General features: G+C 38.9%; 2 protein-coding genes across 3 annotated transcripts in view; both read left to right on the top strand.

The window, feature by feature from the left end:
* The window catches only part of slc12a5b (solute carrier family 12 member 5b), a 50,206-nt gene extending 30,532 nt beyond the window's left edge, over nt 1–19,674 (top strand). Inside the window, exons 4-26 of one of the 2 annotated variants that reach the window (XM_067592556.1) lie at nt 1,772–1,918; nt 3,529–3,583; nt 3,690–3,820; nt 5,768–6,015; nt 6,105–6,316; nt 6,420–6,587; nt 6,793–6,891; nt 7,013–7,070; nt 8,402–8,576; nt 8,815–8,933; nt 9,079–9,177; nt 10,074–10,193; nt 11,020–11,124; nt 11,290–11,458; nt 11,627–11,822; nt 12,362–12,531; nt 12,688–12,819; nt 13,028–13,135; nt 13,379–13,495; nt 14,128–14,303; nt 14,540–14,554; nt 14,663–14,796; nt 16,414–19,674. In XM_067592556.1, the coding sequence (XP_067448657.1) occupies nt 1,772–1,918; nt 3,529–3,583; nt 3,690–3,820; nt 5,768–6,015; nt 6,105–6,316; nt 6,420–6,587; nt 6,793–6,891; nt 7,013–7,070; nt 8,402–8,576; nt 8,815–8,933; nt 9,079–9,177; nt 10,074–10,193; nt 11,020–11,124; nt 11,290–11,458; nt 11,627–11,822; nt 12,362–12,531; nt 12,688–12,819; nt 13,028–13,135; nt 13,379–13,495; nt 14,128–14,303; nt 14,540–14,554; nt 14,663–14,796; nt 16,414–16,505 (3,045 nt within the window). In that variant the 3' untranslated portion in view covers nt 16,506–19,674. Of the gene's footprint in view, nt 1–1,771; nt 1,919–3,528; nt 3,584–3,689; nt 3,821–5,767; nt 6,016–6,104; nt 6,317–6,419; nt 6,588–6,792; nt 6,892–7,012; nt 7,071–8,401; nt 8,577–8,814; nt 8,934–9,078; nt 9,178–10,073; nt 10,194–11,019; nt 11,125–11,289; nt 11,459–11,626; nt 11,823–12,361; nt 12,532–12,687; nt 12,820–13,027; nt 13,136–13,378; nt 13,496–14,100; nt 14,304–14,539; nt 14,555–14,662; nt 14,797–16,413 lie in introns of both variants that reach the window. The other variant, XM_067592557.1, reaches the window with a different exon arrangement.
* A 2,081-nt stretch (nt 19,675–21,755) lies between these two features.
* On the top strand, nt 21,756–23,216 carry rh50 (Rh50-like protein). Its single transcript, XM_067593616.1, has one exon. The coding sequence runs from the start codon at nt 21,798–21,800 to the stop codon at nt 23,214–23,216; it is 1,419 nt and encodes a 472-aa protein (XP_067449717.1). The 5' UTR covers nt 21,756–21,797.
* Nucleotides 23,217–24,615: the final 1,399 nt, after the last annotated feature.

The following is a 24,615-nucleotide window of genomic DNA, read 5'->3' as shown; positions in this document are numbered from 1 at the left end:
GAGAGAGAGAGGGATAGAGGGATAGATAGATAGCTAGATAGATAGATAGACACGAAAGTATCCTAGCATAAATGAAAAAGAATTCAATAGCTCTTCAATTGACTTAATAAACTGGACACTATGGGTGTCATAATTGAAATGACTTTGTGGGCCAAAGAGTGTCCTAAATTGTGACCAGATTTGAACCACATGTGATACAACTGGTAGCCAAGTTATCCATACAGGTTTGTAAGGATATGTAAGGAGTTTGCATTTTGCTTTTAAGGACATTTTCAGGTGTGTTACAGATGTTGTCTTTTAATTTCACAACCTACAAATGTATGTGCGGTGTTGTGGTGGAGAGCTGCTGTGTGTTCCCACATGCAGAGCACTGGAGGCAGTGACCTGAGGTCATACACCTGCAGGTAGTGAGCTCATTAGCTGAAGCTCAGCTGACTCCGCTGCCTTCAGTGAGTGTCTGTCTATTAAAAACCTCATGGATACTGGATAGGTGAATTATTAATTAATAATTCTACTCTGTAAAAACCCTTTTCACATTTAAAATGACTTGCCCATTTCAGGTTATACTCACTGTCTCACTGGGCATATGATGCAACTAGAAACTATTCAATACAAAACCTATATATATATATATATATATGTGAACCTGTCCTCTAAGGCAAAAAATGCCAAAAATATATTTTTTAAAAAGTTACATGTTACAAAAACATGTGCAAGACAATAAAACAGGTAAATCATTCAACACGTTTGTGCATATTTGCACACAGATAGGCTTGTTGTTACTCTTTGCTCTCATTTGAGAATGTCACTGTGAGAGGAGCAGGTCACTCAGTGTGAAGACTGAGTCATCCGAAGGCTCCTGCAGTGCTGGCAGTCAGAGCATCACTGGGCTCACTCACACCAGCTCTCCCCTGAGGACAGAACAAGAGCTGTGACTTTCATCCGTCAGCTCATCTTTCAAGTCCTCTTTATCACACACATATCCCCATAACGTGCTCTGCAGAATTTAAATGCGGACTCCCAAGCACTTAATCAGGACGTTAGAGGGGCAAACAAGGACTTACGTGACAAATTATTTCGTTTTCTGTATGTATTCTTTACACTGTCGCTTTTTGACAGTTTAAAATGTGTTACTATTAAATTTACTGCCTTCTACTTCCAAGTGAGAACTGAAACCACAAACAGTAGGTAATTAATTATTGTGATTTAGGGCTGAAAGGGACATTAATCTTACACAAACAGAAGCCAAAACACATTTGGCCCCATTTGTAGACTTTGTATTTTCTTGTACACATCAATATTCACGCAGAATTTGAGACCTGTCAGACACAAAATTTGATTTTCTGTTCAGCTACATCAAAACAAAATCATTTCTCAATCATTTTAAAGCTACAGATTTGCTGTCGGAAACAATGAGGAAAAAGGACAATAAACATTTATCTTCCTACCTCTCTTCAGAAAGGTTACTTAGAGGAAACAGCCCCATTTCAAATGAACAAAGAGATTGTCTTCCTCTTTGCAGGATTACCATCTCTATATGTTTGAAAAGAATAAACCCCTTTCTTTCTAATGAAAGAATCAGACCTCTTTTCATGAATTTAAATGCCAGAATAGATTTAAGGAGACAAAGACTGAACAATAAAATGCATACGAACAGATTATAACTCAATTCAATCCATTCACATAGAAAATAAGAAAAATTTGATGGAAAACTAAGACATCAAAAATGTGGTTCATAATTTTTCACATTTGATTGTTTTGTGTGTCTCAGGCTCCACAGCTCGGCACTCTGATGGGAGTGTACTTGCCGTGTATCCAGAATATTTTTGGCGTGATCCTCTTCCTGCGGATGACCTGGATGGTCGGGATTGGAGGCGTCTTTGGTTCCTTCATAATTGTCTTCATGTGTTGTTCCACAGTGAGTGAAAGTGCAGACGTCCCTGCTTCTGTTGTGTAACACGACTGCACTCTGTAGGCTGACGGCTGTGGTCGACTCAGGAAACAGATGTTACATTAAAATATGTTTGTTTGATTTAATGCTGTACAGTAGAGCCGCAAACATCCATCCACAAGCTTCTATCAATCTAAAGTGGTTCCTCAGCACACACATACCCAATTAGGGGCGTATAGATTAAACTACTATAACAGGCTATATAATTATAATTTGCATTACGCAGATGCTGAAGGTGACATAGTAAATCCTGGTATAAGGCATCCTGCCAATAAACCCACTAACACCTCCAACACGACCTTTTCCCCGTTTGAATCTGTCATATGCTGCTCTGTCAACAGCCTGGTTTAGAAAATGTAGTTCATAATGTACAGTAAATTTTACAAGTAAAGAAGAATTCCTTGTATGCCGCTTTATGTCCCATCCAGCATGACAAAAGACGTAACAACGTAATCAGCATTGCACTTTGACTATAATGAATTTTAAATCATCTAAACAGCATTAAGAGGAAAAGTCAGGGAATCACACATGTCAAAAGGATTCATCCTCTGATGACCATGGATGTTATGTAGAAAACATTCATGACAATCAAACCAATAGTTGTTGAGATATTTCGGTCTGGACCAAACCAGACTGATTGACACTCATGGCCACCAGCATGGCTCAAAATAAATCCCTCTGAAATATAGTGGAATAAAGGTTTTACAAAATGGAAATAGACAACTCAAATACTGTGCAGGAGCCAGTTGCATCAGCTATTCATAAGTTCAAACTTAGCCTAGTTATGACGCAAGTGTTTACTAAGTGGAGATTTATGAATCACTAAATTAAAACTGGTTGCACCAAACAAACTAGTTCTTAGAGTATAGTAGAGATTAGCTGTTAAATATTTATACCTTTTAGGTACCAGGTGGAACTGTTGTGTAAGATGAACCAACAAAGATAACGTTAGCTTATATCTGACCAGTTTAGGTTCAAGAGTAAAAGAGGTAATATAGAATAATGTCAATATATCTGACCTGACGCTTTAAATTTCACAGAAAAAACAGACAACCTGAAATTACAAAACTTTATGCCAATAAAGTTAGACCAATTGGCCAAATAATGCTGGCATGCTTAATACTACTAAACAAAACACATATACAGTATTTCTCCAAGGTCATACCCACATTAATAAAGGATTGGCAGTTAATTTATTTTATCTTTTAGCCTCTAAAACTGTTTGGGTTTTGTTACAGCTTGTGATGCCACAGTGACTTTCTTTTTACATAGTTGTTTGCTTCTTATTGGACAGCGCTACAAATGTTTCCTAGCAACCAATTTGCACATGACAAAACTGTTTTCTATCTAATACTGAATAACTGAAATAATCAGTTGCTTTCCAACTCTGGCTGTATCACACAGTCATCCCTGCACCAAACCATCCAACATAACCTGATGAGTGAGACTTCTCTACTGTTGGATGTTTCTCACTGCTCACTCCCTCAGTTCACCAAGCGCTCGCTGTCAGACATACTTAATTTCAAATTTCCTCCTGCTGCCTCCCAGACTTTGTCGTGTGCTGCTCTTTTTTTCAGACTATGCTCACAGCCATTTCCATGAGTGCCATCGCAACAAATGGAGTTGTTCCAGGTGAGTGGACCTCTGAGGGAACGTATTAGTGTGTTTGTGTGTGTGTGTGTGTGTGTGTGTGTGACAGAGCAGTGCACTGACTCTTGTGTGTGTTTGTGACTCACAGCTGGAGGTTCATATTACATGATCTCTCGCTCCCTGGGGCCGGAGTTTGGTGGAGCTGTTGGGATCTGCTTCTACTTAGGCACCACTTTTGCAGGTGCCATGTACATTCTTGGCTGTATTGAAATTCTGCTGGTAAGTGGCCCAAACTCACACATTTTTTGCTTTGTGTGCTCTTGTGGTCTGTGTTGATTTTAGCAGGAAAAGCACAGGTGTAACTCATAATTAATTAATGGCTGCATTCCATTCAGGTATCATCAGTCCCAGGTCCTGCTATTATCTAATGCTGCTAGCTCACTGATGTGACTCCCTGGGAGGCCTAAATGCAACAGATGCATCATTAATTTAATTACTCACACCTGTGATCTTATTGCTAAGGCCTTATAAGCTCATGTCTTGTCCTGCCTTTAATCTGTGGCAGATGATGCTGCTACAGACTACAAAATCATTATGATCATTATGGGTGTGTATAAAAACCTGATTTCAGGAATAACATCTGCTCTACAAAACAGTGAACACAATATGAACTTATTAATAAGTGGGTTACAATTACACTGAGATAAATAAATAGCTTTAAATAATATATATTATTAAATTAACATTATTAGAACCAATGGATACATCAAGCTGCACTGGTGTCATTAGAAAAAAACAAACATTTTTTTCACTACTGCAACACAGTTTGCCATTATAACAAGAAAACCTGTCTTGTTATAATGATAAAATGCCTTGTTATAATGAGAAAATTACACATCAAATAGTGTTTTCACCGCTATATTGCAGAAATTGAGCATTTTAATAAATCTATTGCCAAAATCATGACGTGATCTCCGGCATATCCTCTGTTTCACAAAAAACATTACAGCTCCCATAAAAATGTAATGTTACTTAAGTCATCGCAACTTAGTTTCATCTATGTCCATAGTATTCACAAACACTTTTGTCTAAAGTAAATTTTCTGGCATTTTAGCTGTAATCTCTGCTTTCTATATAAATCAATCCCTTTCCTGCTGGTATCACAAAAATTTCTAAACTAACGACTCGTCAAGTTGCTCATGGACTCATCTCTTTTGTTGAGCCATGACATTTAATCCCTGATAATCTAGGGTTTACGGAAAATGGTGTTTGTTAGAGGCCACTAAAAACAGAAATATTGGATGAACAAAGGACATTCGATCTTCTTTTAAATAAGATACAATCGTTATCTGAACTTGTGGAGTAAATCACAACTTACATTGTTAAAGAATTAAAAGTCTTCCTTTTTGGTATAAATATAAAATTACAGTTTGCTCTTTTTAAGCAATGCGATGTTAAATGTGATTATCATTAGTAGATGGACACCACATATTTCTGTGTGTGCTTAGATGACTGTAATATTTTGCATTGTTCCTCATGGAAGAGTTTATTCTGTCTTTTCTCTATTTTTTTCTCTCTAACCTTCAGTCATTGTTGCAGCTGAGATACTTTTTTCCTTATAAATATGTAAAACATGTCACAGGAAAAGACACTTATTATTTCCCACCCGGATGCCCACACTACTTGTAAGACATATTTCTGGTAACTGCCAGAGTGCCCACTTGTTATTTTAGCTCACTGGGACACACTTGACTGGACATCCTGTACACGTAGATGACTTGATAGATCTCAGATGTTTTGATGGTTTTATTTCATTTCCACATAATGAACAAATATATAGGATCGAGCATACATTATTACAGTTAAATTCAGATGACAGTAAGAAAATGCACATTCAGGAGCTAAGAGGAGTGCCTACATCTAATAAATCAAGTTATCTAGAAGCACATAAGTCAGCTGCACATAAAAGAGACATAATAAAATAATATTTGGTTTCTGTCTAATACAATTTTTAAGGAAGGAATGTATTTATCAAAATTATTGATAAAATAATATGGTATTTGATATTTAATATTTATAAGTATAAAAATGTAGCATGGATGTACTGTGTTTAATTCTCATTTATTATTATTTCCTTGTGCCTCCACCCTTCTCCACCATATTCCACCACACCTTATTCATTCCCTTCCCTCTACGTCCTCTTCCTACACCTTTCCATTCTGTCAGATTTACATCATTCCTCAGGCAGCCATCTTCAAGATTGAGGGCCTGGAGGGGCCGGAGGCAGAGCTTGCTCTCCTGAATAACATGCGGGTGTACGGCACCATTGTATTGAGTTTTATGGCACTGGTGGTGTTTGTGGGGGTGAAATATGTTAACAAGCTGGCGCTGGTCTTCCTGGCCTGTGTTATCCTCTCCATCCTGGCTGTCTACGCTGGAGTCATCAAGACTGCCATCGACCCCCCTGTCTTCCCGTAAGTGACATGCTCCACATTGTTGTTTGAAAACAGATTTGATTGTATGTCATATGTGACGACGATGCCTCTGTTGACTTTCTTTGCAGCGTCTGCATTCTGGGAAATCGAACTCTTCTCTCTAAAAGCTATGACGTCTGTGCAAAGGTCATCGAAATAGACAACGACACCGTCACCACCAAACTGTGGAGGTCCTTCTGTGATTCTGACTCTCTCAACGCCACTTGTGATGAATACTTCATCAATAACAATGTCACAGAGATACAGGGCATCCCCGGGGTCACTAGTGGCATCCTGGCAGGTAATGGGTGCCTCATCAATGTAAATGACAATATCTCATCAATATGATAAAGGATCAGACCATCTCATGTGTTTTACGTTTTACATGCTCCTCTGTCTTTCAGAAAACCTGTTTGGTAACTACCTGGAAAAAGGGATGTTACTGGAGAAGCGTGGAATTGCATCAGACGCGGATCCAGACAGTCCCGTAACCAACTCCAACCGCTACGTCCTGGCTGACATAACCAGCTTCTTCACCCTGCTGGTGGGGATATACTTCCCGTCTGTCACAGGTTAGCACCAGACAAGTGTAGGACGAGACTTCTGAAGGCACTACCTGCCCAGCACCAAACAGTTTTTGAAAAACATGATTCATAAAGTTTTTAAGTATTCCACAGTTGAAGATATGTCCCCGTTGAGAACCTAATGGTGATACCTTGTGATTTGTGAGTCTAAAAGTGCAAAGCTCCTGATTATTTCATTTTGCTCCACTCGCAGGTATCATGGCGGGCTCCAACCGCTCTGGAGACCTGCGTGATGCTCAGAAGTCGATACCCATCGGCACCATTGCAGCCATCACCACCACATCTACTGTGTGTATCCTTCACTGAGCCAAGGTTGCTAAAAAGTGAAAAAAGTCAATGACTTTGATGATTATTATATTGGTATTTGGCTCAAACATTTCCAACAATGTGTTCCTTAACAGTTTGTTTCCCAGACATGTCCTGTGTGGTGCTGTTTGGTGCCTGTATAGAAGGAGTAGTCTTAAGAGACAAGTAAGTCTGTAAATGTGTGTTAATTTCATCTATTTTATCAAAGTCCAAAAGAGTCAACCATTCGTGAAACCCCTCCCTCTAATGGGGATTGTCCAATGATAATTTAGCTACTGTAACTCAGCACGGTGGGCCTGTAAAGCTTTGGGTTTCTCCGCACGTTAAAGCAGTGAGTATGGGGCTGTAGTAACTTGTGTATGATACTCCATATATGAGTTTGGATTGGTTTTATTATCTCCAAAACAACTAACCTGTTGTTTGTCCAAGTATAAGTTTGATCTTAGATTTTCCTTATGATACTTATATTACTAGGAGGACTAACTAGCTCTACAATGAAACACAAGAACAATGCTGTGTCTTTATTTGTATGTTTTTGACATGGATCATCTGCTGGAGAGGATGCTGTTAGGCTGTCATCTAGCTTTAGCTTCAGTCTTTTAGTATGATATCATGTATCTAGCCATCAAGTACACACATAAGAGCACTTTACAGGGTTCTCGTTCCAAAAGAGTCAACTGGGAACATTAAACAACTCATGGAGCTAACATAAGCTTAATTAGCTAACAAGGGATCAAAAACACAGCAGGTCATGTGACTCATGTTGCTTTGAATTGTTTTTCATTGTTTTCTACAGGAAACAGCTGGATTTACCAGCAAACAACTTTTAATGACTTTTACAGCCTTGCAAACTAATTTTGTGTATTGCAAATCAGTGTTTCAAATATCTATATTATTTAGTTATTAATAATGGAAGAAACATCTTATGTGATAGTTGGTATCACATCGTGTTACCATCGTGTCTCCTAATCTTTGTGACTTTCAGATATCAATATTAATATTGATTATTGATTGATTAAATTAAGTCATTATTCACTGAGTAACCTATATAAAAGACGACCGTCATTTAGCTCCAGATCAAATACTGTAAATTATAGTGCTAATATCCTGTGATAGTTACTGCTAATTAACAGTCATCGTAATCACTCCTGGTTTCAACTTCTTACCTTAGAAAAATGTGATGTAAACACTGCAACCCTACAGTACCACTGTTACTCGCTCCCAGTGTGAAATCTATTATCATTTTAAACTGCATATGTAATCTGCAATAACAAAAGCAATATAACCTATAACCTATAATATAGAATAAAACTTGACAAGTGTAGCAACAGCAACTAAGAGGGTGAGGATTAGTAAATCAAAAATTAGTAACAGTAAATTGTGTATTATCAGATTAAGAGCATTAACTCTATTTTAGATTATGTGCTGAAGTGACTGTTGAACAAGTCAGTGTGTGTCTTATTAGTGTGCTCATTTGTCTTCACCTCCCTCCCCAGGTTTGGTGAAGGGGTCAATGGTAATCTGGTGATTGGGACTCTGGCATGGCCGTCCCCGTGGGTCATTGTGTTTGGCTCTTTCTTTTCCACCTGTGGAGCGGGGCTTCAGAGTCTGACTGGAGCTCCACGTCTCCTACAGGCCATCTCAAGGGACGGCATCATCCCATTTCTTAGAGTGAGTGTGTTATTGAAACATTCAAAAGCAGAAAATATTTCAGATGTCTGTCACTAACATATTGTATCAATTGCACCAGGCTGTTTGTGGAGGCTTGTTCATTTTCTATAGCCTTATGCTGCAGAAACAAATTATTATTATTGCATTATTTAAATCCCATAATGTATTAGTATAACATTAACTGTGCAAGAATGTGCTGGAAAATTTGACTTAATTTAATCATTTCCTGCTGCTGCAGGTGTTCGGACATGGCAAAGCCAACGGGGAGCCCACCTGGGCCCTCCTGCTTACAGCTTGCATCTGTGAGATTGGCATCATCATTGCCTCTCTGGATGCAGTCGCACCCATCCTCTCCATGTAAGTAAATCCACAAGTACGTGCTGTATCTTCATTGCTACACAGATCCGTCTCACTGTCTCACTTTGTCTGTCTCTTTCTTTCTTCTCTTTTATATCTTTTTCTCTCTGATTCTCTCTCCCTTCATCTGTCCATCTTCCTTTAGGTTCTTCTTGATGTGCTATATGTTTGTCAATCTTGCCTGTGCACTGCAGACTTTACTGAGGACACCAAACTGGAGGCCACGCTTCAAGTTCTACCACTGGTGAGTTTATATGGTAAATGGGCTGTATTTATATAGCACCTTTCTAGTCTTATCAACCAGTCAAAGTGCTTTACACTACATGCCAACATTCACCCATTCACACACATACATTCGCACACTGATGGCACAGCCTTTGGGAGCTATTTGGGGTTCAATATCTTGCCCAAGGACACTTTGACATACAGACTGGAAGAGCCGGGGATCGAACTGCTGATCTTCCAATTAATGGACGACCCACTCAACCTGCTCTGAGGCACAGCCGCCCCAAGTCACTGTTAAAAACCTTTGCATACATGAATGCCATTTAATATCTACAACACATTTTAATTTAGGTTTGAAAGTTTCTATATAATAAAAGGTCATGCTCAGCTAGCACAACCACAAATATTCAGTTCAGTATATTGGTACAGTAACACACTTTAAAGGCCCTTAAAACCAAAATTGCATATTTTTTCAATATGCTATTTTAATTGAGTTTTTGAGCATTAAACTTTTAATAATTAATACCAAAATATGCTTTTAACGTTGTTGTTTTCATGAATATTCATTGTTTTAGAGAAATGCTTAAGATTTGAAGCCAGGTTTTCAGACTACACCCCTGCTGAAAGATATGCTGTCTCCCCTGCATTTAATGCAAATTCTAGCAGGTTTAAATGAGCAAGATCAGACACAGCAGGCATCATGAGGTCAGTTTTGCTAATGATAGTGGAGCAGTGTGCAAGCTGAAACTGTCTGTCTGTGTTCTGGTCTTGGCTCAGCAGCAGCAGCAGCAGACTTAATTAATTAATACAAAATCTCCAGTTTACAGCTGTGGTCATTGCTGTGTTCCAGCCAGCAGTGTGAAGCTGGCTGAAATTCACAGTTGGGCCAAATATGTGATGTCCTGTCCCCCACAGGGCTCTGTCTTTCCTGGGTATGAGTTTGTGCCTGTCGCTTATGTTCATCTGTTCCTGGTATTACGCAATAGTCGCCATGGGCATCGCCACCTGCATCTACAAATACATTGAGTTCTGTGGGTAAGTAATCACCATGACAGCACAGAATAGGATTGTACTTCAGCATTCAGCTTAAAACAGTACTCTACCAATTTAACATTGCATCCAATAACATTGTCAGGCTGATGGACAGTTAAAAAAATAGTTTTTAAAATGTAATAAAAACAATTTAATACACTTAAATATGTGGCTTAAAGGTAACTTAAACACACCAAATTGTGTAAATAAATCATCAAAATGTGTCTTTTTCAATTACAGAGAGAAAGGGGTGAATAGTACTTTTAGCTTAGGCCAGTCATGGATATCTCACCAGCTATCTTTAAAGGAGTACTCCACCAATTTAGCATTGCATTATAATGTTGTTGACGGCGAAAAAAGGATCAAAATCAATACAGCACAACCAGAGATAGTGTCTGTTTTCTTCCTCCTTGTCGAAACCTGTCGTCTCCATTACCTACAATTCAACTTGACCACAGACAGTTAAGTCAAAGATTTGGGTGTATTATGTGAGTAGCGACTAATGTAGCCTCAAGCAGAGATGAGGAACAACTACAGAGGTCTTCACCTCTTTCTAGCTCAACACCCCTTGAGTTTTTTCAGCCACAATCAACGCTGACTCAAGTGACAAGTGAAATTTATTTGTTTTCGTGTAGCTCCTTCTGGAGCAACAAAAGGCTTCATACTACTTTTTACACCCAGGAGTTCCCCTTTAACTTTAGTTTCCAATTATTCTGCTTGAGGTTATTGTGTTAATTGAATGACAGAGCTGAACTGAGTTTAACATGAGGCCATGTTAATAATCATATATATAATCATACAAATAACTCATTAATGTGCTGTGTGGCAGAGCTGAGAAGGAATGGGGCGATGGGATACGTGGCATCTCTCTCAGCGCTGCACGATTCGCTCTCATGAGGCTGGAGGAGGGACCGCCACACACCAAGAACTGGAGGTCAGTAAACAGTCCCAGTTAAGCTTGTATTTTGAGATGCTTGTTTTGAGTTATAATTATAAAAGGAAATGTGATGATCAGATGGCTTTTACCTGATGAATGTAAATGTAGCTAGTTTATCATGTCTGAGCTAAGTCACTGACTTGGTGGTTTATGTTTCTTCAGGCCTCAGATCCTGGTTCTGGTGAGTGTGGATGCTGAGCAGAACGTGGAGCAGCCTCGTCTGCTTTCTCTGACCAATCAGTTGAAAGCAGGGAAGGGTCTCACCATCGTTGGCACCTCAGTCCAAGGAACCTTCCTCGACAACTATACTGAGGCTCAGAGGGCAGACCAGGTCTGTCCTCTAATCTCTATCAAACACTCTGACTTGTGCACCACACGCCCCCCTTACTGTGTGTACAACACACATTTCCAGTTACTGCATGTAATGACAAGTATGACATGTAATACCGCATGTTTTTGCACCGCCCCTAACTGCCCTCACTCATTTGTATCTTTGCAGTCTTTGCGTAAGTTGATGGAGACAGAGAAGGTGAAGGGCTTCTCTCAGGTGGTCATCTCCTCTAATCTGAGAGATGCGACGTCCCACCTGATCCAGGTCGGAGGACTGGGAGGTCTGAAGCACAACACTGTGATGGTCAGCTGGCCTCGTAACTGGAAACAGCCCGAGTACCACCAGCAATTTAGGAACTTTATCGGTAAATATCAGTGACATAACAGATACTTCAAATGTTAGGCTCAAAATGGTCTCATTAAAGAACTAAGCAAAACATATTGGTGTTAAAAGCAGCCAAAAATAGGAGGACAGACTAATCTAATTTTAACCCTAAAATGACTATAACCAGCTAAAAAGTTTGTGAATTATTTAAGTGTATTCCTCTGTCATACAACAACAACCAATCCATGAATAAATACAGTAAGGGGAGTCTCTCTTTGAGTTACCCTACGGGCATCTCTTTGATTTTTGAGGGACTTTCTTCTTGTCCCCTGTTGAGGGTTTAAGGTGTCAAGGCCTGTGAGAGAGTAGCAGCTAGTAAGGGCTAGTAATTCATTTAATAATGTTTTAATTAATAATTTGTAAGATAATTTGTTAATTATGATGAATAATTAACACCAGTGCCAGAGAAACAATCCTCTCCCTTCCTTGAGATTAATTCAACAAATTAACTAAAGCAGAATCATTTCCAGGCACTCCATTATATTTTACAGCAAATGCATTTGTTCTGTCGCTCTGCAGAGGTGGTCAGAGAGACGACTGTGGCCAGTCTGGCCTTGTTGGTTCCTAAGAACATCTCCAGCTACCCGTCCAACGGTGAGCGCTTCACTGAAGGCCACATAGATGTGTGGTGGATTGTCCACGATGGAGGCATGCTGATGCTTCTGCCCTTCCTGCTGCGCCAGCACAAGGTGGGAAACAAGACACTATGAAATATTCTTTACATTAAAAAAAGTTTAAAGTGATTTTGTCTGCAGAAAACTTTAATGAACAGTTAAAGTTAAAATTGTATTAGAGCAGGTTAAACAAAAGAAAGCAGACTTAGTGTTCCCTTTTTTGTCCTGTAGGTGTGGAGGAAGTGCAAGATGCGCATTTTCACTGTGGCTGAGCTGGATGACAATAGTATCCAGATGAAGAAAGACCTCATCACCTTCCTTTATCACCTGCGTATAGATGCTGCAGTGGAAGTGGTGGAGATGGTGAGAGACTTGTCTGACACATTATCAGAGTTCACAAACTAATTCTGCAAGGGGAGGATTTTTGTTCTGGAAACTTTGTTGAAAAAGTGTTTTTCTGGTCTGAAATAATCTCTTATGCACAGAACAAACTTGTCCCATAATACTGCAGGATGCATGTTTTGGTATTTTACTCTCATATAATGCATGGAAATGTGTTTTCCTTTCAAAGCATGACAGTGACATCTCAGCCTACACCTATGAAAAGACACTGGTAATGGAACAACGCTCACAGATCCTCAAACAAATGCATCTGACCAAGAATGAGATGGAGAGAGAGGTGAGCCAGAAAAAGTTTGCATGCAGTGACACTGGCCAGTAAAGAACGTGACATTAATTTTGACATCTTCATTATTGCTCTGTGCGCTGCAAATATCAGCTCTGTGGCAGTGAGTTGGTTTATAATGAAGTGTTGGTGTCTGAGTCTGGACTTGTCCTCACTGATTTGAGGGAAGACAGAATAAATTCCAGAGGGAAATCAGAAACTTAACCATATCCTTTTTCTATTTTTTTAACTTTACAGATCCAGAGCATTACAGATTCATCCCGTGGGTCCATCCGACGCAAAAACTCATCTGCTGTGCGCTCCCTACACAGCGCTGACGAAGGAGCCAGCGTGGCAGAAAGACCAGAAGAGGAGGTACTGTCATAGAAATAAGCATCTGTATTTACAATAGTCGCTGGTTTCTGAAGTGTTTTTCTGTATTCCAATTTAATTTTTTTCCTTAAAACGATCTCCTCAATGTTGCCTAACATAGAAACACAGGACACACCCAGATAATGTAAGGATCATATTCTCTCCCAAAGTTTTTATGTACACAGGCTTGTACCTTCCACTTTTTATCAAAGAAACAGATATTTTCTTGTTCATCTCCTGTACTGATGATTCAACTGCAAGAGTTTCATGCCGATCCAAGCCGTAGAAGTGAGTCATGTAATATTGTCTATGGGAAAAATGAAGGGGACTTTTACTCCTGGATCCAGAGACATCTGAAATAGCTCCTCCCGCTTCACGACCCTACACCTTTGTCCTCAATCCCTCCACCTGCTGTCTCCCTGCGCCCCGGCTTAAACAGACATGTTTCATCTCATCAGAGCAGCTTTCACACAGTGTTTTACTCTTTCCAGTGGCTGCTCAGTGATTTCCAACGGGCCACTGGCTTGTCACCTTCACCTTTACTAACAGGTGTCTCTTTTCTGTCTTTCACCCTGTCACAATGTCGCGTCACGGTGTCCCTCTCTCAGTCTGTGGCTGTCTCCAACCCAAAACAGGTTCAGCTGATCCACAGTAAGAACACCTCCATACCTGCCAGCCCCACAAGCCCAACATCCCCCGTTGCGCCTGCAGGGGGCGCTGCCACCTGGACAGACAACAAGGGTGCAGACAAAGGGAAGAACCTGACAGCAGCGAATGTTGAGGCAGGCAAAGACCTCTTCAACATGAAGCCGTGAGTGACCCATCAGTTTCTCTCAACTCATTATGCCGCACAGGAAGCAGACATGACGTGGGCCATTGGTAAATATTTGTGTACATCGACCCATGCTCCAGGTTTTGAAGAGTTACATGTGCACGTGACAAATAAAACTTTGAACTTAAACCACTAACAAATGCAGCTCCCCGTGTGAACACGTGCCCTTTATGTAATTCACTCATTGTTATTTCCCTCCTGGCATGCTGCTGCAGGGAATGGGAGAACTTGTAAGTATTAACATTTTGCTGTGAGACATACTGTGTGAGCTGAGCAGCTAAAAGACTGATTTGTAAACCAAACTAAACCCCAATGTGGCCGAATGTTTCTTGCATCAGGAACCAGACAGACGTGAGGCGCATGCACACAGCGATGCGACTCAATGAGGTCATCTTGAAGAAGTCCAGGGAGGCAAAACTCGTCCTGCTTAACATGCCTGGACCACCCAAGAACCGTGTTGGCAATGAAAATTGTATCCTTCGTCTTATGTACTTATTAACACATAATAATAACACAACCAGACAACTGAAGAAAGGTGCTGGCTCTATATATGCAATAGGGAACACAATAAAGATTTCATGTGATAAGAGCAAAGAAAAACTGCAACAATAAGAATAGGAATTAGGGGGTTTATGGAATATTACAATTAAGGGCATTTTTTGAACATGAAATAAGCAAAAACTTGAACCTATTGCCCCTATTTAAACGTGAGCAGAGGGGAGAAATTCCCAAAATGTACTTAAGATATCAAAAGTTAAAGTACTCATTCTGCATAAAAAGTAACTGATATATTGTATTATTATATAGTATGATATCAGATTTTTAATATTGACAAGTCAGTGAGTAAGCAGCACGGTTGAGGTGAAAGTCATTTTAACTACTGTATCTGCAGTTAGGTAGTTTAGTCCAGTGGCTCAGAGGGTCAGGCCCCCTCAAAGGGTCACAAGATAAATCTGAGGGGTTGTGAGATAACTAATGAGGTAGGAAAAACAACAACAAAAAAAGAAAGTTCTGCAAAACAAATATGTACAGTTTTTCAGACTTTTCTCTAATCTTTGCTTTTTTGTGAAATATTAGGTGATTTTTTCCTCTTTGGGCCTCAAAATTTAATGAAACCATCTGAGACATTTACAGTAGAAATAACTCTCTCATAGATGTCTATGTGTGATATGTAATTGTAATGTATGTAATATTAAGTTTATCATATATTTCTGTGAGTAATCTGCAAAGTAGCTAGTAAGTACAGCTGTCAAATAAGTAGAGTACTGGAGAAAAATACAATATTTCCCTCTGAAATGTGGCAGGGTAGAAAAGTCAAGCAGCAGAAAATGGAAATACTCAACAAAAGTTGACAGTTTGTTTTTCTTTTATATTTATGTATGTATATTATTTTGGTGGATGTAATCAATACATCTACTGGGATTTTTCCTCCCTGCACATAGATTTTTTTTTCTCTGTACTAGTTTAAAGTACCAAATTGTACTGTACAAGTGCAGTACTTTTTTAAAATTCCATTACCACCCATTCCAACAAATCAGTGAGAGGGTCAGGACTGTTTCACTGATGGATCTGTAAAATAACACCATCAACTTGTGTGCTTGTGCAGTGTCAAAGCTCAATATAAGCACTTAAAGCTCTCCACAGTTTCTGATTCCACTTACTATTGAACAATGGTCAAAGAAAATGGAAGTGATGCTTTTCTGAAGTCATTAACCGTGCCGTTTTACAAATGTGCAGTCTTTGAAAGTGATCATCACTTATTCTCTGTACCTTGATGTAGCAGCTTGTGATGTTCTCCAAGTCAGTTTTTATATATATTATATAGCCAAATATCACAAATCACAGATGTGACTCAGGGGGTTTTACAATCTGTACATTAATACAGCATCCTCTATCCTCACACCCTTGATTCAAATAAGGAAAAACTCACCCCAAGATAACAAACTATACAAAATTACAGTATGGAAAAACAGGATTAAAAAATGATTGATAGATTGATAACATATTTGAAGAATATGAAACATGTTGTATTAATGTATCGCTTTCTCACTTATGTAAGAAAACTTCCTTCACTGCGAGCGTCTCTCAGACATGGAGTTCCTCGAGGTGCTCACTGAAGGTCTCAATCGGGTCCTCCTGGTGCGCGGAGGCGGACGTGAGGTCATCACCATCTACTCCTGAAGGGCTTTTAAGGTCTTTTAATGGACTCTGCCCTCTCCTCCCTCCAGCTTTGTGTCATTCCAGGAAAACACCTCCTGTCACCTGTCGCCACGTGTTGTCCTCAGACTCCAGTGTTTTCCAGGTGACATCTCCTTATGTGGACCTCGCTGTATCTTTTACCTTTCATCCGTTAGAGTACATAAAGAGTTATGCAACAGTCACCTCTCTGTTCTCGACTTGTCAGCTGATAGCAGCAGATGAGTTTATGGTTAGTTCTGAAGCTTTTCACTTATTCACAGAAATGGAAGGTTTTCGATAATTTCTCTCCTCATTCTGATGTGTTTAATCAACTTTGCTTTTGTTCCTGGTCATTTGTAAATGAAGAATGTTTTTTTTTCTTGTTTTCTATTATTTATTATAGATGTTATTTATGTATTTATTCATCTAATCATGTCTGTCTCTGTCTGGTCTCTTTTTCGTCTTTAATCCTATGTTTGTAAGCACACAGGTGATGAGAGAAGAGTAAAGATGTTAATTCACAGTGGAAATATGACAACAACAATAGTATCATCGCTGGCCCGTTCTTGTTACTGTAGCAAGGATTTATCTGTTTTATCTGTTTATCTGTTTTATTTATTCATACGCATCACTCTCTTGGTACAGAGAGCTCAACAGAAATTAAAATCAAATAAAAAATGATTTGATGCAGATTATCATGATCCCAAACCTGACTTCATTATCCCCAGAGCTGCACAGGGATCATATAGATTTAATGGACTCAGTGACATGCTGCAATACAATATGAACTCAGTTTTTGAGCACATTCACTAATCGTTTGATATTTATTACTTCTGGTTATGTAGTCATGCTTCTCAGAAAGCCCAGAAAATATCCTGCGGTAGACGTTGTGTTAGTTGATGAGGGTGCACTGGGATCTCTATCTTCTCTGTTGTTTTCATGGTGAAATATTTGGAATATATGTGTAAATTATTAAGTATATATGAGGGATAAAACATGTCTTTGATACATGATTTCTAATAGCATATGAAATCTACACATGGTATCTCTTTACAAAAAAAGTTCAGTAAGTTATCCTTTAAAACTCTTCTGATTGATAAATCCTTTAAACTCTTTACTGAATACTCATGAACAAAATGTGCCAATATATAATGTAAACATGTTTTTGATACCAACGTTTTTTGTTTGTTTTTTTTAGAATAAAGTCAAACAGGTGAAAACAAACATTTTAAGTAGAAATTAAATGTTATATTGCAAAAGATTTTGAACCAGGCAATCTATCTTCTTCAAGTCTTCAGCAGAAACTTAGTGGATGTTAGGTTTTTTTTTAATTTACTTCATTTTGACAGTTCAGTGAAAACATGAACTATGTTTACCCATATTTACATTTGTTTTGTTTGTAAACAGATATTATACAGAATAAGCAAGTGTAAGATGAGAGCGATGCTCCAACAGTACGTCACAAATTTTATCTCAGAGAATTTATTTTCTTCAACAATGTGGAGCAGAAAAAAGGTTTATAAATGTAATTTATTTAAATAATTTGAAATATAGTGTATTTTATACAGTTAAGAGTCTATTTCTTGGCAAAAGGGTGAATGTTTCCCAAAATGTCAAACTACTTTAAAGGACCAGTGTGTAGGATTTAGTGGCATCTATTGGTGAGGTTACAAATTGCAACCAACTGAATACCCTTCCCCTCACCATCCCCTTCCAAACGTGTAGGAGAACCTACGGTAGCCACGAAACTCACGAAAAACATGAAAGTCTAAACCTTCCCTGGAGCCAGTGTTTGGTTTGTCCATTCTAGAAACATGGCAGTGCACATGGTGGCCTCCATGGAAGGGGACCCACTCCCAATGTAGATATAAAGGGCTCATTCCAAGATAACAAAAACACAATGATTCTTATTTTCAGGTGATTATACACTAATTAAAAGATACTTATGAATATTATATTCCATTTCTGCCAAGTCCATTCTGCTAGATGCCACTAAATTCTACACACTGCACCTTTAAAATGTTCATTATTGTCATCTGTTGCTGAACTAATGCATGCCATTTAAAAATAAAAATGAATGAGCTGTGGTGATGACGAGACTAACAGATTTTGACATAGAATAATACCTACAGATCAGAAGAAATATTAAACTGTGCATATTACATCGTTATAGCATGAATTATGCTGAGTCACATTTTCCTGCAAAGCAGCTCCCAGAATTTTTTTGTTTGTGTGTGTGTGTGAGTATATGTACATACAACAGATGTTTAGTTTCTTTTTGTGTATTGTTTTGCAATTTTTGAACACACATTAATTGATGCACATGCACATTGATGTTGTTTTTTCATAGACATTAACACTTGTCAAAATCAACTAGGAGCTTGGCCAGCGTGTATTATCTGGCCCAAGAATATGCAAACAAAGCATTTAGTATTAATAGTTCATGATGGAAGCTTTAGTCCAAACATGTATGCTTACAGTAGTTTGGTTTCATTTCCTTCTTTCCTTTGGCTGATTAGGACATTCTGCAACAATTTCTAGCAAAAAGAAAACTATTAGCCTTCAGTATCCTTCAGAAAATCATAAGACTTGTAAGTATTGTATTGTTTTCAGTACTGTAGCATACAGAATCTCATTTCATCATTACATCTCTGTTTGGTGAATCTGTACAGCCCTCAATGTTTCCCTTATAACTGTGTGGGTGCAGAACATTAGCAACAAGAAAAAACAAGAACTACATTTCCAAATCTGAATAGTCTTGTGTTTACTTTTGACTGAAAAGAACATGATGTAGTCTTACAGGTAGATATATTGGTCACTGGTCTGCAAAAGTCACAATTTTTACACTCCCTTACTCCTTTGTGTGTGTCTGTGTGTGTGAACCTGACACTTGTTTGAGTGAGGACAATGTGTGTAATTGAACAACAAGATCGAGTGAAGATGGGACACTTGTAAATACATCTGTGATTTTAGGCTTAGAGGTAACAAGTGTAACATGTGTCAATACACGTTTTATAGATCTAAAATAGGCAGTTTGTATTGTCTTCTAAAATGATAAACTTTATTTTATGTTCTACCATGTCTTATACAATTACGTGCAAGTAATGGTTAACAGAAACCATTTTGTATGTCGGCACAAAACACAATAAATTCAAATCATTTTAATACGAGAGTGAGAGCTCAGAATCTGTCTTTTTTTTACTGTGTCTGTAACAAGATTATTTACATTTATGGTTTGAAAATTTGCACATGTTGACTGTACATGAGTCTTTCCCAGCATCACTAAACTCATCAGTCACACAATAAAGATTTGATAGTGCTTGGAGTTGAAATGGCATCACACATAAACACAAACTGCATCTGAGCAAGAACAGATAGATTTGTGTGTTAACTGTGCTACGTTTCCAATAAAGTTACCACAGCCTCCTATATATGGAAGTAAGTATTAATATCATTTTTTTTGAAGTCATTTTGTTATTGTTATTAATTGTTATTTATGTGATTAATTATTCATAATTAATCACTGAAAACAATCCTCCGTTTGTCAGTAACGACTTGTTCACACTCACAATTATCACACATTCACACCTGGAAGCTGCACAGTCTGATCTGATGACCACTGAGCAGCTCTACTAGAGTAGTTTGATGGTTAAAGGATATTGCTGTGCAGAGATAAACCAACAATAAATTGATCTACTTACTTAAGTGATGTGCTTGTATTCAAACCCTGATATATCTTATTCTTCTGTGCCGTACACCTCCATTGTCGTCCAAAAATAATTTAAAAAATGTCAGTGAGCCATAGCGTTGCACTGAGTGACATGTTCCTTCACCGCGAAGAGTATGGGCACATTAGTTTGTTCAGAAACGGCTCCAAAGACTAATAACAGTGATTGCATTTTCAGTCTCCAGAGAGTAGTTCCGTGCACAGCAGATATATAGTGCTTCATTAACTTGTTGTGCTACATATCACTTGACTTTGACTTTTTTTAGTACACTGTACACTGTAAATTTCTAAAACAAAAATTAGTACAAAGCCAAGAGGTTGTGATATGTAGCAAAGCTCTGTAAACAGAACCATGTTCCCGTGCATGCACAGTGGTGTCTGCCTGCCTTGCACAGCGACTTGCCTTACTCTCCAGAGACTGAAAACTTTACTGTTAAAAGTCTTTGGAGCTGTTTCTAAACAAACATAAATTTGTGGGGTGAAGGAACATATCACCCCGTGAAACGGTGTGGCTCACTGACATGTTTTTAATAGTTTTTGGACAGCAACAGAGGTCAACAGCAGAAAGGAATAAGGGTTTGGATACTCACACAGTAGGATGAGTTCATTGTTGGTTTGGTTATGCACATGAAATTTGTTGACAATAACAAATTTATTATACTAGTAGTATAAAAACAGGAGGACATGATGCTTGACCTGGAGGTTTTTCCATTGCGCATTGAACAGATGAAATAAGTTACACTTTCCCCTCACTAAACACCTCCTGTGGAGTAATCATTTAACGAAGCACAGAACCTCCAAATTTCCAGTTAAGTGGAGCATTTCTGGAGAACAGTATGCATGTTCAGCCGAATGTTCCCAATAAAAGAAAATTGTAGCTTAAAACAGCTATCAATGAGGCTGCATAAATGTATTATGGGAGACCTGCTGTTGTATCACAATCTTGTTTTCGCTTCACCTCTTGTGAAAATGTTTCAGTCAAAGTGACTGATCTGGACAAAACATGCTGAACTGCACTGATTGTGAAATGCCAGTTGCAGCTTTTATCACCAACTCCGTAATTTAAGAGACAATGTGCCAGAGGCCTGTTCATAGGTCAGCAAACTTTCTTTGATATTTCCAAAAGAAATTAGCAGGATTTAAAAAAATTTAAAACAAAAATAAATCGTGATTTTTTTTGTAAAAACATTACGATTTTTAGGTTAGAGGACACTCATTTTGTGGTAAATGCATTAATGTTGTTATCACTTTATTTATTTAAAAAATGTTTCTGATGTCAGGTGCGTATACACTTTATGAAACAAGCCATTGTGGATTTATAGATACACACACATGGTGTATTGTGCTGTAAAATAACCACAAAAATGCTGCTCTAACAGCAGAGCTGTTAAATGTCTTATTACACTGGTCAAAGTTCACACAGCAGTATTTCTCTGTGAGGGGGATATTGCTTGTGTTTGTTTGAGAGAAAGCACGCCTGATCAATGGCCCTGGACCTGTCTTATCTAAACAGAGATAATCCAGGCTGGAAAAGAAATGACAGGCATTTGTTCCAAAGAGCTCTCAGGATGAAGACACGCTCGACCAGCCTCCGAGTGAGGTTACCTGTGTTTGTGTTTGTCACAGAGGTGGTTATTGTTGCCCTTTATGCCATCTTTGTCACCTACGATGACCATGCTGATGCCAAATTTCAAACCAACCAAACTAACCCCTTGGACAATGCAATGTACAGGGACTACCCTTTTTTTACGGACATACAGGTGATGATATTCCTCGGCTTTGGGTGCCTCCTGGCATTTTTCCGCCTCTATGGCTTTGGCGGGATGGTTTTTAACTTCCTCACTGCTACTTTTGCCATCCAGTGGGCCATTCTAGTGCAGGGCTACTTCCAGTTCAGCCATGACGGTAAGATCCACCTTGGAGTGATCAACCTCATAAATGCAGAGTTCGCCTGCGCTGTGGTGCTGATTTCTTTCGGGGCAGTGCTTGGGAAGACGAGTCCATTGCAGTTGCTGGTCATGGCTCTGCTGGAAGTGCCGGTGTTTGCAGTCACAGAATGGGCCGTGCTGAAGTACCTGAAGATAAACGATGCAGGAGGGTCTATTCTGATTCACCTCTTTGCCTGTTATTTTGGCTTGGGTGTCACTTTTGTGTTGTACAGGCCTCGGTTAAATGAAGGCCACGCTAAGGAGAACACCAGCTACCAGTCTGACATGCTGTCTGTGATGGGCACCTTGTTCCTCTGGGTGTTCTGGCCCTCCTTCAACTCGGCGTTAACCCTGAAAGGAGACGACCAGCACAGGGCCATCCTCCACACCTTCATCAGCCTCAGTGCCTCCACGCTCACAGCCTTCGCTCTCTCTGCGATGCTCAACAAAAACGGGAAGCTCACCATGGCCGATGTTCAGAATGTCACCCTGGCTGGAGGCGTGACGGTCGGCGCATCTGTGGATATGATGATATCGCCTGCAGCTGCATATGCTCTGGGTATGATGGGCTGCATTGCATGCATGCTGGGCTACAAGTACTTGAGCCCCTTCCTGGCACAGCGCCTCAAGATCCAGGATCAATGTGGAATACACAACTTGCACGGTCTAACGGGACTGATATCTTGTGCTGCAGGGATATGCGCTATACTGATGGCTAGTGAGGAAGTTTATGGCCCCAGTTTGTATGAGATCTTTTCCCACAGAGCACCTGTGGAAGGGGACCCGAAGCTGCTTGAGCTCCAGATGTTGATTCCCAGTTTACAGCCGGGCTTAGGAAGGACTGCTCGCGAACAGGCTCTCTTCCAGGTTGCAGCTATTTTCTCCACCATAGGAGTGTCAGCGATAGGAGGTGTCCTTACAGGCTTCATCTTGAAGCTGTCATACCTCGCACCACCATCCGACGATTCGTGTTTTGACGACGAGTTGTTTTTTGATGTTCCATCGGACTATGATGCAACACTCAATAACTCCATTACAACAGAGGACTCTGCTGCCTGACATGCCACACATACCAAGTGCTGTAAATGCATTTGACTGAAGAAGAAAATGTAAATATGCCTATATTTTCCTTTATTAATAGTAGAATTTAGGGTAGAGTGGGGGCAGTTGTTATTCTGAGACTATTTACACTAGAACAACAGAATTTTAATATATACAACCCATATGTTAGCTCAGTACCCACATTATTAAAATATTTCCACATATGATAATAAATTCAGAATTTGCATTTGAAGAGAAGAAGTAAGGTATTGCAACTGAAACCATGCCTGAGGACAGTTGCAACAGTCTCCAGGGAGGGTTGCAACATCCATTAAAATGGTACTAATTAACTTAGTTTTAATTTTAACTGTTTTTACAATGTACTATATCTATGAAAACTGCAGTTAATTTGTTTTGTTTGTGCATAGAGAAGGCCTTTTACTATTGTCTGGCAGTTAATCTTACCATGTTTCATTAAGATAGGACAATAATTTTCAATGTAATTACATTCAAACTTTTGAACGGTTACAAAAAATTGAAGCTACAACATTATTTTCTTTAAAGACTCCAAGCAAATGGAAAATTCAGGAAAGCTTAATTTGTTTTTTTTATTTTTCATTCCCATTTTCATACCACCAAAACATCTTTTCAGTCCAGTCCAGAGGGAAAAGGAAAAGTCACAGTTAGCCACCGTCTTCCTGCTAAAGGGAGGGGTTAACTGGGCATGTGCAAAATTACATTTCTGATTGGAGGAATTAGACACTGTTGCAAATGTCCCCACCTCGCAATGCCATCACTTTGACAGTGTGTTACAGTAGCTATTGCTTCAAATGCATTGTAAATAGGTTTAACATGTGATCATAGATAGAAATGAAGAACAATGCCAGTGCAGTGACACCACTATCTAACAGTAAAAGTGTTATTTATTGTCCTACATGCAAACATAAAAGGAAATTGATTATGAGGGCTCTCTTGGCCAATATGGCGCTTCTCCTATATGTCATAAGTTTGTGATGTGAAATAAACTGTTTTTAAGCTGTGCACACTATTTTTGTATTGATTATATCTATCATTCAAATTGTGCAGAGGGAGAATCGTCAACTACAGCTACAAAACAAAGAAGTAAAATTAGATTAAAAAAACAATAACAATAAAAATAAAAGGTGCAATAACAAACACACATAACCACCACACATCTCTATCATCTGTAAACAACTAACAAGGGATAAAATGAGGTAAAAACTGCCAAATTGTGTTAAATTTAGTACTGAGAAATGAAACCTGTTAAAATACCGCAAAAGGAACAGATGAATGAATGATGAAAGGTGAAAGTAAACCAGTCAAAAACATAAAAACACAGCTGAGGTTAACAAGTAAAACAGTCATTTAAATTAATGAAAAGAAGTATTAAATTCTG

Source organism: Thunnus thynnus, chromosome 6, assembly GCF_963924715.1.
Source record: "Thunnus thynnus chromosome 6, fThuThy2.1, whole genome shotgun sequence".
NCBI lineage: Eukaryota > Metazoa > Chordata > Actinopteri > Scombriformes > Scombridae > Thunnus > Thunnus thynnus.
Note: the sequence above shows the minus strand (reverse complement) of the source record. Positions and strands in the feature narration are given on the sequence as shown.

Bases quoted from the DNA above. Each gene is read 5' to 3' on its own strand.
- rh50 (XM_067593616.1), top strand. From the start codon at position 21,798: ATGAAGACACGCTCGACCAGCCTCCGAGTGAGGTTACCTGTGTTTGTG.